This window comes from Candoia aspera, chromosome 1, assembly GCF_035149785.1.
Source record: "Candoia aspera isolate rCanAsp1 chromosome 1, rCanAsp1.hap2, whole genome shotgun sequence".
NCBI lineage: Eukaryota > Metazoa > Chordata > Lepidosauria > Squamata > Boidae > Candoia > Candoia aspera.
The window spans coordinates 162,376,968-162,390,115 of NC_086153.1; the positions used below are offsets into that span (position 1 = coordinate 162,376,968).

At 38.3% G+C, this 13,148-nt stretch overlaps 1 protein-coding gene across 1 annotated transcript in view; it reads right to left on the reverse strand.

The window, feature by feature from the left end:
* The window catches only part of PKHD1 (PKHD1 ciliary IPT domain containing fibrocystin/polyductin), a 282,461-nt gene that overhangs the window by 85,525 nt on the left and 183,788 nt on the right, over positions 1–13,148 (reverse strand). Inside the window, exon 45 of the mRNA XM_063301310.1 lies at positions 6,907–7,047. Coding sequence (XP_063157380.1) covers positions 6,907–7,047 — 141 coding nt within the window. The remainder of the gene's footprint in view (positions 1–6,906; positions 7,048–13,148) is intronic.

A 13,148-nucleotide genomic window follows, 5' to 3' on the forward strand; every position in this document is an offset into this window, starting at 1 on the left:
AGCAAAGACTACAGGTTAGAATTCCTTCTCTTCAGAAGGGATAAACTTTCTTTTGTAAAATTTCTTCTTTGACCTTTCCTTTCAGAACAGGTTGTAATTCTTTTTTTATTATTATTAATCTGGCACACAACTTCGTTTTGCTTAATAATTTCAGTTTCCCCAAATTTGTTTTAGATTTTTTTTTTCAATAGGGTAAGTGTAAAACAGGACTAGCTTAGCAGAGAAAGGTAGTTGACCTCAAAAATACTTGGCATTTTTCCAATGTATTTGGATTAGCGTTCAATTCCCATTTTGGAAGAATCACGTTTCTTTCAGAAATGCAACTTCTAAAACCTAAGTGAATTTTTCTGATGATATTGGAAGCACAAGAGGAGAATAAGAAAGGCAAAAAAGAGAGGATGGAAATAACTCTTATCTTTTAGAGTGCAAAGTGAGCTGTATTCCAACTGTGAACCTATTTATTTCACCAAGGGTAGTTTACAGACTAAGAAGAAAATAGTCTAGCATGAAGCAGATACTTGAAGGAAAAAGTAGGGCAATTTCTGCCCTAGAGAAATGTAAGCAGCGTCCAGTAAGAGAGTTCAGCACTCCTTTAAAATTAGAGATTAAATCAATTATACAGCCCCAAACTGCAGCAGATGTAGAATTAAACAAAGAAGTCTGTAAAATTAGCCATCATGTCACAATCGTTTAATATTCAGAAAACATGCCTTTGGTGGGGAAAAGAAGGAAGTGTAATATGCATCCGTAAGAATTAATCTCAGCAACCCATTTAATGAAGTGTCTATGAAACGAATCTTTTTATAGATACAACTGATTTTTATCCAAAATCAGGCAAATGACTCACACAAAGGGACACAGAAGGACCACCCCATTCAACCAGGCCTCTAGAAATAGTTTGATTTACTCCAGGTTGCTCTGGGGCTGATTTGACCAGTCCCATAATAATAATAATAATAATAATAATAATAATAATAATAATAATAATAACAACAACAACAACAACAACAACAACAACAACAACAGAACTACATTATCTCTGGAAGGAACTCCTTGCAGTGTTCAAGAAAAGCTTGTCCCCATGAGGAGTATGTCTTTCTCTTTTATTTTTTAACTGGGACAGCAGCCAGAGCTAGGTACTGAGGAACAGGCAGGCCTCCCTCTTCAACTCCTGCCAGGTAGCTCTCTGTCTTCCATCTCTGTTGTGTCACCTCCACTATGTAACAGGGCAGGTCATATGCTATTTCTCTAGAGAGGTGGAGGAGGCTTGTGCGTTTTGTCTCTTGACAAGCCAGGCCATGATATTTTCAATCTCCCAGTGAACCTTAGTGATTGCTGTCTGATAGAGAACTGAACCCATGTCTGAACTGCTTTCCTTGATCTGGCCCTGTGTTCCCCAATCAAGAATCAAGAGAAACTTTCCCTGTCATCTCACTACCAATCCAAAGCACTGAAACTGAGGAAACGGATAGTGATCTAATCACAAAGCCCATCTGTCAACAATCCAGTCCCCCTCCTCCTGCTTCTCCCACCATGGTACTTTGTAAAGATTTTGTGAAAGATGCAGTCTTCTCCATGGTCAGTGAAGAGACTTGCCTCCTCAATAGATCATAGGAAGACTATTAGAAAGAAAATCAGTAAGTTTCTACCCATACTCAGGGATATACGATCTTTAAATGGAAAATAGTTCAGTTACTATAATTCTTATAACCCCATCCCATACAGCACAATACATCTTGCTAAATGACCAGGCTCAAATTATTTCACTTGGCCCTGAGAAGATTTGGTCAGCTTTAAACAAATTGTCCTTCTTGCAAAATTCTTCAGAACTTTAACAAGGCTATTTTGTAAATCCAATATAGGAAAATTATCCAGGTCACTCTCTTGGTTTGTTATTTGAATATCCCTTTTAATTTAGTATTATCAAACTTTCTCTGCCCAGCCTACAGAAGAGATACCACTTTTGCCTTTTACATCTTCACAGCTTCACTTTTTAAAGGGAGATTCAGCAACATCCCTGCATAAGAAAGACTTCTTTGCCTAAAGAAAAAGAATCTCTCTTGCTCTCTCTCCACTTTGCCCCTGCCCCTGCTAATAACACAGTGAGCCAGATGAATAATATCTTCCATAATCTCTTCTTCTACTAGCTGATAGGTCACCAGATTATCTTCAGAACAGTAGCTAAATTCATTGCTAGTGCCATTGCTATCAGACACTCAAACTGTTAAACAGTAATTTCAATACATTTTGATCTAAGCATTTGTCTAATGCAGTGTTTCTCAAACTTGGTAACTTTAAGTTCTGTGGATTTCAACTCCCAGAATTCTCAATGGTCTAATGGGTCTGTTGTTTTCTGGTTTGTTTGTTCTGATCTCTAAAATAAATATGTAAATAGGTACATATGTACATATATATGTATATATGTAAGATTACAATGTCTGTGAGGCTGGAGTCACAGAGGGAATTGAGTCACAAGCAATGTTTTTAATTTAATTTAGGACTTATCTTTTCTTCCTTCCTTTCTTTGGGCAAGAAATGCTGTCTTCCAGTTTCTGCCTGTTCCATCCCAGAGTCAATGGGAGGAGGGTAATACCAGCATCCCACTGTTACTTTATTTCAACCATGGACAGAACTGTATCAGAGTTAAAACACTTGCAGTATTCCTGGCTGAGCAGTCTAGCACTATTGTACAATTCTGATAGACACCACACTGTGGTATCGAACTCTTCAGAGAGATAACAGCCAACTGGCAGTCAGTGAAGCTAAATAGGGACCAGAGGGGAAATGACTAAAAAGCCCTTCTCTGATCCCAGACACTACTGGTCATCTCTAGAGTAATGGGTGCTGAAGCACAACCGATTTTACACAAACTGCAGTTGTCCTCTGGATGCTGTCAGCTTAAAGGGAAAAACACTTCCTTAAGACCAGTACAGCTGAAGACTAGCTCATTCATGTACACTCTGACTGTATAGTCAACCCTGAAACAATCAGGAAAAACAAAGAGTTGGGCCTGGAAAATGATCTTTCTCTGACTCTAGGTTATTCCTCTCCCTCTACCCTATCATTACATTTCATATGTTCCTTTCTGTTAAGAATTACTGTGCAGAAAGTGAGGCACGTTATAAACTTTTCCCAATAAGACATGTTTTTAATGTCCTGGAAAAGTTTAGAGATTTCCAGGTTTTACAAGCTGGCTCTGTAAAATGTGTTTCCCCTTTGCACTTCTAATTTGTACCGGAACTAGTCCAATAAAAGTGGCATGTTTTAAGCATCTTTCTGGCTTCCTAGATCTGTGAAATATTCTGTGAAGGTCTGTCATCTAGCAGTTTGGGGAGGAGAGCTATTGCTGCTCTGAACAAATGTCCCAGAAGGATGTATAATTCTTACAGTCTCAGCCATATAGTAGCTCCTAACTACATATCAGGTTTTTGTTTTGTGTTTTTTAATTTAACAAATTGAACATAGTTTTCTTGATAGCTCATCAAAAAGGCCCCTTAGACTATTATTTCATTCTAAAGTTAAATAAATAAATAAATATGTAAATAAATAAATAAAGTGCCAATATAGAAAGCAAAAAAAAAAAAAGTTGAACATCAGCAGCTACAAAGTTGCAAGGTGCATAAAACCTTTACACTTTTAATAAAAAGACAATTTTTACAGGTGAAAGAATGGTCATTAGGAAGATCTAGAATTAAAGATTCCCATAACAAGAATAATCTAAGTTTTAAAACTTAAATGTAATAAGCTATGAATACTAATACCATAAATTGTGAATACTAATACGGATTGGTCTGAATGATACCTGAGGTATAAATATGGTAACCCCACACTACAATGAAATACCTATTCAGGAATGCTACTGAACTGTTTAAACATCCCAGTTTCGGCTATTTGTATTCTAACTACCATGGTATGTTGGGTTCTTTTTGTTTAGTGTGTTTGCATGCATGAATAGATTCCCGTTATTTTTGCTTCTCCTTGATTCTTGACATACTGAGGAATTAATAAGAAATTCATGTAGCACATCCATGGCAGATCCATAGGGGGTCGAATGCGAGCTATATAGTTCGAATATATCCTTTCACGGTTATAGAGACAGTCCAAGATGGCTTTGTATTTACTTTACAAGGTAAGTGAAGGGATAGAAAAATGCAGTGCTGAAGCTGTTGCTGTTGTTGTAACCCTTTGGCTGGATAAATCCTTGTAACAGCTGCTCAAGATCTCTTTTAACCAAAATAGATTAGTTCTTATAGCTCAGGAATATTACTTGTCTGGGAACCTTTCAACAGTTTTCTTTTCCTACTCTTTCCGTAATAACGCTCTCCTTGGTTTCCTCTCCCCTCCCCAAACTGAGCCATGCAAACCTCGGTGAGAGTAGGCACTTGGGACCCCCTCAGCTGGAGATGGTGAATAGCTTCCCCCTCCCTTTCAGAGGCCTGTTCTCTCTCAGCCTTCCTTAACTGCCCAATGCCTCAAATGCATAAACTGACTAGTCTTGCTCATTTTTCATAAATCACTGTATACTACTCCACCCTGAGACAAACTGAATGATGATCAATTTTTAAGTTATTCAGTTCTACAACCCTGCACTGGTTCCAGTGACTATGTTCTGGGTCACCTGCAAAATTCATCCCATTTTGCCAAGAAACCAGTAAAGAATAAGTGTTTGTGTGCTTCCTTGTGTTTTAATCCATCAGGAAACAAAGCCCCCTGTAATAAATCTCTTCTGGACCCAAGCAACCTTATAAAATGTATAAAGTGAGCATTATCTCCATCTACTGCTGGATCTTATCTGAAAAATTTTCCAAGGCTTTTAATTAAAACTCAGGAGGAAAAAATGGCAAGTTTCAAAATTATCTCTAAAAGCAAGTAATCAAAGGAAAGGACTGACCCCATTTTACTGATTACTAGGCCTACTTTAATTCTTAGACAGTACAATTGGAAGAGGCCATTTAGGCCACTGATGCCAACTTCTTACTCTGTGCAGGAATCCAAATTAAAGCATCCTAGACAGATGGCTGTCCAGTCTCTGCTTGAACACATCTAATTAAGAAGAGCTCACCAAGCTCTCTGTCCCATTGATACCCCTGCTGAACCACTCTAACATCAAACTAGAATCTGCTCCCTATAATTCCAGTCCTGTCTATTATAACAACTCCATTCTGGAATGAGAGAGAACAGGACTTGGCCTTCCTCTGTAAGATGTCTTTCCAGTTATTTGAAGAGTGGTATCATGTTCCTCTTCAGTTGTTTGATTCTTAAGGCCAAATATAGTCAACTCCTTCCCAATTTCTGTAGAGTTCTTACTAGTCCTCTGATCATCTTCATTATCCTCTGTGAACTTGTTAAATTTCTTTGAATCTTTTGGAAACTATACTTCTCAAATTACATTTCCTTTGTTTGCATATCTGCTAGACTTTTGTAAAGTTATGTAGGAATGACCTTGGGGGACAGGAGGAAGAGCCACACCCTAGACAATGGTCTGATAAATGAAATTTGAGTCTGAGGGAGAAGAGGTAGTGAAAGCATCTCAGAAGGGACCCTCCCTAGTTTTTGGGAGAATAAAAGTGAGGGACGGGAGAAGTACTTTCAGACTCGAAAGACTGATGTTAGACTTGTGAAGTAGTCCAGAAAAGAAGCACAATCAGCAGTACTAGATCTATCTTTATTGTAAGGTTATATTAACAGAATCTTGCAAGTCTGAAAGTACCCCTCCCGTCCCTCACTTTTACTCTCCCAAAAACTAGGGAGGGTCCTTTCTAAGATGGTTTCACCACCCCTCCTCCTTCGGACTCAAATTTCTTTTATCAGACCATTGTCTAGGCAGCAGCTCTTCCTCCTGTCCCCCAAGGTCATTCTCACATACCATTACAACTTTATATCTCCCTCTGTTAAGTTCGTATTTGTTATTTTCAATCTGCTTCTTTAAACTAGCAAGATAATTTTGAATTTTATTTCTGTATTCTAGGGTCCTAATTATACTATTTTTTGTCATCTGCAAATCTGATGAGATTTCCTTCCATGTCTTATCCTGATCACTAATATAAATGTTGAAGAATGACCACTTCTTGTATATTTAAATATTAGGAATAATTAGGTAAATATTGGTATTACACAAATTAAAGTCAGTCCAATTTTAGAATAAAAAAGGATGTGAATCCATTTTAAGTTATGAACACATCTGAACTTTTAATAAAGGCCTGCAAGCATCACCACAAAATAACTGCTGTATGGCCATAGCTAATCCCAAAAGGATTGCGATGGGGTAGGGACTACTAATCATAAAATATTTAGAGTTCCACACCAGGAGCTTTACTGCTCCATGTCTTAACAGCTTTATGAATGGATTATTTCAATACACTTGATGTAGAGCTATTCTTGAAGATGGTCCAGCAGCTGCCTGATTGTTAAGAAAGGTGGCTAAATCAGACCATGTCACAGCAGGGTTTAAAATCCTGCAATGAACTATCAAGCCCAATTCAAGGTGTTGAGAAATGGTTTTCTGGGCCTAACTCAATATAGGCTCTACTGTACCCCTCATCTACTAGGGGAAAAAAAAGCAGGTTTTCTCCTCAGTGGGAAAAGACTTTGATTGAATTCCAGTGAGCATTTACCTGGAATAGATTCCTCTTCAACTAGAACAGACTCCCTTTGTACTGCAGCATGCTCAGCATATTGCAAGTGCTTCATAAACGTGAGATGGCATGTGCTCCAATTTAGGATATTATTCTTCTTTCTCCGCTTTGTTATTTGCCCTTAGCATATATACCCCATCATAGCTTTGTCATGCCTGAGGCTAATTAGATTTGTTGGTTCATTTTTTTAAAAGAATAAAAAATACAACATGCAGTCTCTCTCCCCACCACTGTTATTTTTCACTTACCCACTTACCCACTTTTCACTTACCCACTTTCAGGACACCACCAGCAGCAATCACAATGCAGGCCGCACTCAGAACATGGCTGGTATTTAATGAGAAATCCAGTGTGCCCTGGACATAAAGACCTCGCAGGGGCGGAAGTTTCATATCGACCAAGATGATTCTGTCTTAGAAAGAAGGAAACGATGCAAAGCATTACTTGGTTTAATACATTGCTTTTCAAAAAGTAGCCTCCTTTCTGTATCCCGTGTGGTTTTATAAGATGCAAAGTTGAACAATGAGACTAGAACTATGGCTTAATTTACAAGTCAATACAATCGTTCAAGCAAACATTCTTCTCCCCACCAAACTGAGATCTGAATGGGAAAAAAAGCCTATACAGAGAATGAGATAGGTTTAAAATATTCAAACCTTCTAACAAAGAAGATACTTCCCTAATATACTACATATAACTGAAACTGAAAAAAATATATTCCTTTTTGCATTTATATGGTATACTGCCTCTGTCTGTCCTCGTTTTATCCTCAGAGCAACCACCCTGTGAAATAGCTTGGACGCAGAGAGAATGACTGGCCCGAAATCAAATGGGGACTGACAGTGGGTCTCTCTGGCCACATTCATACGAACCCACATCTATTCCTCCACTCACCCATAAAGCAATGAGACCCACATTAAAGCTTCCCTTTGGGAATGCAGCCTTCTGTAGAGAGGAGGAGGAGGAGGAGGAAGAGGAAAGAGAGGAGGATAGTTTCTGGGCTGGGGGCCAAGTTTGGCAATGGGAATGATGGCATGTAAGCAGACTGGAACACAGCAAAAAGGACAGGGCTATGATGGCACGATACAGGAGGAGGGAGACTGGCTAAACTGAAATGAACGAGCAGTCCCTGACTTGCTTCCTTTTTCCAGATAGGGCATTCAGAGTTTAAAAAACTGGACTCCTCTAGAAATTACTAGACATATGGTAACTCTAATTAAAACTCTGTATTATAAAGGCCTGGTGTTCTGAATGTTTTGGGTGGCATCCAATACTAGCCATCTGTCAATGAAATGGCATCCATAAGAAGAATGGATTACTCTCTCCCTGGGCAGCCCCCAAAATTGGTTCCAAAGGAAAAGGGAGTTTAGAGGCTGCAGAGGGACTGGGGGTGGGGTGGGGACACAAAAACAAATCTTCATGTCAGTCACAGACCAGCATAAAATGACATACAGAGGTACAAGTAAACCTGGAGTGCTACTACTGAGCTGTCAAGTGACAAGTTATTTATTTATTTGTCGTATTTCTTTACCGCCCATCTTGTATTATAGCAACATTATTATAAAATATAAAAATGTAAAATGATAAGAATAACCGTTGTTAAAACTGCTGGTCTAAAACTAATCAGAAATTCAGTATCAGTTTAGATTTAACATAAAAGAAAAAGTTTTATTACAACTAAAGGCCATCCAAGTAAGTCTTTAGTGATAACAAACAGTGATGTATAAACAGTACTCTCTTATTAAAGGATCCAGCCACATACTCTAGTGAAAAAGGTGGCATTTGCAGCACAATATCCTTTCCCTCAGCACTCATTGGTAAGTATTATTATTTGTGTTGGTCTTAAAAAATGAAAAAAAAATGTCTTTTTCAACAGGCCCTCAGCATTGGAATGTTGTAAGCTGCTCGGTCCTATAATCTGGACTATAATGAATACAGACTTTTATTTATCCAGCCATGCTTTGTATTGAATTGTTGTTTGTTTTAGACTCTTTAAAATCTTATTTACTCAAATAGGAAATGTAAGCTATTCAGAGTGGGTTGCAGCATATAAGCCCTGCAAATAAGTAAATAAAACATTGACCATCCCCGGTTTGGTTATGGCAGAAGGGGATTGGCCCAGAGGTGTTCTTAAGAGGAGCATTCCAATGAAAAATGGGAATTAAAACAAAAGCATTTTGTTGCTATCTTTTTACTGGTTCCAGTATGGAAGAGCCAGAAGATCTTTGACTCACACCAGCAGTCAGTATAGATAGATGAAACCAAGCAAGGCAAAGAAGAGAAACAGAGATGTAAAACCAATGTTTATCAACATCATCCAGAAACAAGCTACGTTCTACTAGTGTTTAACCATTTTAGGAGTCTCCACCTGCAATACTGTTAGCATGCCATTTACTGTTTTTGAAAGCTTTGTTTTAAAAATGTTCTTTTACCTTTCTCTGCAGTTCTACTATTTGGCTATTGTGATCAGGGTCTTAAAATATAAATAAATGATACATAATAAATAAATATTTAAAATGAGGAAAGGTGGTAAATCAACAGCATCTTCCAGCCTGCTTTTCACATACTAAAAGGGATTGGATATGAGCACATGCATATGCCAAGCCAAGTATTCCACAGAGATGCAAAACATTTTGTAGAGATTCTCTAAAAGGTAAGATAGAATGAGAACAGTTTTAGCCACAAATCCTGGGATAGCAGAATTTATTAGGATTCTTCCCCAAAATCAGTATAAGTAAAAGGGTTTTGTAATTTAAAGAAGTACATGCCAAAATATTTAATTATGCACTTATCCAAGAGAAAAAAAAAGATGATACTCTGATTCTGACAAAGGCAAAAATCATACGAAAATAATTAATTGCTACTTATGTTAGAGACAATCCCAAATATCAAGAGGCCTTGTCTTACTAATGTACTGAAATAAAAGGATGTTGCAGATGTGATCCTTCCTCCTGGGAATAGAGAAATACAGGAGATAAACAGTCTATTTCTTTACATAGAAAAAAGGCATGGAATCTGAAAAATCTCTCCGTATTCCTGTCTATGAAGTAAAAGCCTGTGTTACAGCTGAGAATCCTCTATGAGAATTCTACATGAGCTTGATAGTAGAGGTACCAAGGGACTGCTACAGCAATCAGCCCATCAGCTGTATTATTTCACATGGAAAGGCCCAACTGCCTGATGCTGGAGGGATGGGATAGCCACCTCTCAGTAGTTATTTATAAATTCCATCCTCCTCCTGAAAAAGTATGGATATAGTCCTTCAGTTGACCTTTTCGTCTGATATCTCAGCTCCTGAAATAGATTGAAAATCAAAGGGTGACATTTTTAGCCTAGCTCTAATTCTCAGACTCCAGACTGGCTGTGTCCATAGGGGCTTCTCAGCACTGACATGCTTTGAGGACTTTTCTTCAGCTCTGTCTGGTGGCTTTATTCTTTGGCTCTGTCTTCCTGAATCTATGCTGGTGCAGATGCTCGCAGTTCTGACCTGACAAAACCACAGCGGAGCATCTATTCCAGGGAGTAAAAGGCAGTCATCAATTCCTGGCCGCTACTCTTTGCCTGAAGATGGAGTGTTGCTCTGGGGCTCTGAGCTTGCAAGCTGTTTCTTCAAATCTCTTGTCAAGTCTACCAGTCTTAAAGATGTAACCATCACCAAGAAAAGCAAGGAAAGTATATGGATAGTATGTATGGAGGTCTTAATAAATAACTGTTAACAGTTATGACAGTCTGAAAAGTAAAGAAGAAACACATTCCTATATTTACACCTACAGACCAGCAGGTAGTTCATTATGGTCCAAGACCTGGAATGACAACCACACCTACACATTTCAATAGATCATCATGTCATAGCTTTTTCTAAAAAGAAAGTATCCTTTCCTGGTACTAGCAACAAAGAAAAGAAACAGAGTAGAGAAACATTATTTCTACCTCCTCATCCCATGCTAAGGACAAAAATGCATGTACGTGCCAGCGCAGGATGGTAAGATCAAGTAATTTCCCTCCCATTCAGACCTACCCACAAGTACAGTTTACATGTACATCTACTGGTGAAACCCAGTGCATGTAAAGAGACTTTGCAGTGGCTCCATTGTGGCAGATGGTGTTGAGAGCGGCTAGAAAATTGGAAATGAAGTTTTTCTGTCATCTCTGCGGATGACAAAAAGGCTTTAGCAAAACAAAAGGGCATCTCATCCAGCATTCAGAAATTGTATGCATCCTAATATATTCCTAGTTGCTGTTGTTATTCCTACTGCAGCTATGGCTGAAAAACAAAACAAAAAAACAAATCTAATTGAATTAGACTTTAAATAAGCATATGGAAAATTCCCCCTTCTCCCAACCCTCAGTCAGGAAAGAAATTTAGTGAAGTCCTTGCATGTGAATGTTGCTTAATGAAATCAACTCCTTTAAAAAAAGACAAAGCAAAAGGATTATCTTCATGCTTTAGATGAACCTTCTCTGTTTCTTCCACGTTGCCTGCCACTGAACTCCAGGGATGAAAACGTTACACAACAACTCAATCTGTTTTGTAACTCAGACACCACATTATCATCAGGTCAAGTTACTAGTCAAACAAACACTGGAAAACAGATGGCTCCAAAATGAATAGAAGGCTTCTTTTCACGGCTTGTGCTATAAATAAACAAAAGAAGCAGAGGTCATGTAGATTATGAATGGGGGCTCAATTGTCCTGTATTCATACGTGAGGTTTGAATGACAGCAAGGTCATTGTTGGGACCTTTATCTGAGCCATCCACTGTCACTTGATTAACAAGTTTTAAATCTTTGAAGGTGTTTAGTTTCTTTTTAGTAAAGTCATCTTGTATTCTGCTCAGAAAAACAAGAGACAGAGGGGGGGAGAGAGAGAATTTAACATAAAGGCATAATTTCAAACATTCAAAATATATATTAAGGCTCCTAGTCTAAAAAATTCACATATGAACCTAACTGAATTATTTTCATACTATTTACAGTATCTGCAAACTCTGGAACTCCCCAAAAGTTTAGGGATAGGAGAATTTGTCAGCCACTGTTTCAGTCAGTTTCTTTTTCCAATGTTATATTTATTAGATTAGATTCTACAGCAATTTCTGAGCTATTGCTTAATTGAATACATTTCCATATACATTTCTCAGAAAGATTTTTGCTCAATATGTTTGGGGGTTAGGATTTATATTTCCATAATATACAGATAAAATGCACAAAACATCTTATGACTTTTACTATGAAAAAATTGCAGGTACAAAGTCTGCACACCAGGATATGTGTCTAAATGCATGTGTACATTTTTTTTTCCTAATGAGGGAAACAGCGAAGCACAGCAGACCAGAATTAGTGGTCAGCCAAATAAAAATATTTATTTTTATCCAAAAAAGTTTTAAGAAGTGAGTGATCCATCCTAGGTTTCATCTATACTTATTTACAGATCTATACGCATCCAATTCTCAATGATAGCATTAATAGAGAATATGTACAGCTCAGGGCTGGAAGGCTGTCATCTTGTGGCTCACTGACTTTGGTTTTTTCCATTACTAAGCTAGGTAACATTGTCTATGCTTTGACACAAGGGAGTGGCAATTGCTGGCTTTTTATGTACGGCAATTTGTCCTACTTGTCTTGATCAGAGTTGCTGTAGATTCTGTGTCTGGCTTAGAGGTTTGGCCTGACTAGCTTGGTTGGCTGTATTGTTTTATCTTAACATGTTCCTGCCTATTCTGTTGGCATTCCTTTTTCTCTGTGTTGATTTTTGGGCATGTGATAAGGAAGAATGTGGCCCAGGCTTCCTTCTTGGACCTTTGTTTGCTTTTTGAATAGTCCTTAGACTGAGTATCTATCTATGTCTCAGCTAGCCTATCAGAATGCGTAACTTCTAGGAGTTCTCTTGCATTCTTGGATTTGGCTTGATCTAAAATGGTTACAGTTTCCTGGTTGAATTTTTGGTTACAAATATTTAGGAGGCACCTGTCAAAACCGCTCGTGCTGTCACTTTCTGGGCCTGCTGCAATTTCCTACCCCACAAAGAGTTGCTGAAATGAGATGTCTCCAACTAAGGATACAGTTTATCGGCTGAAGCTGATAGAAGGCCCCCAACATTACTTGAGTGTGTAAAAGTCATGCTGGACCCTGAAGGACTCCAGATGGCAAACATGATCCTTAAGGAGTAGTGCAGCCTTATTCAGAAAAACAAAAATCTTCCAGATCCTGAAACCCAGACCATGGAACCAATAAGGATTCCATCTTCTCTGCATTAATGTTCCAGTTGGTTCTCCCACATCCAGACTCATACAATCTAAGGATGTTCAGCGGTCCTGGAGATATCTAAAGCCTAGCTCACAGGAAAGGAGATGTATAGCTGAGTATCATTAGCATATTAATGACAACTGACTTCAAACCTGCAAATCATCCTTCCTAATGGCTTCATATATGAAGTAACGCTGATAGTGCCCAGGGAGATAAGAGAAAACCACCACAAAATTGCATGTCCAAATCCCAGCTCCTTCCAGCACTCCA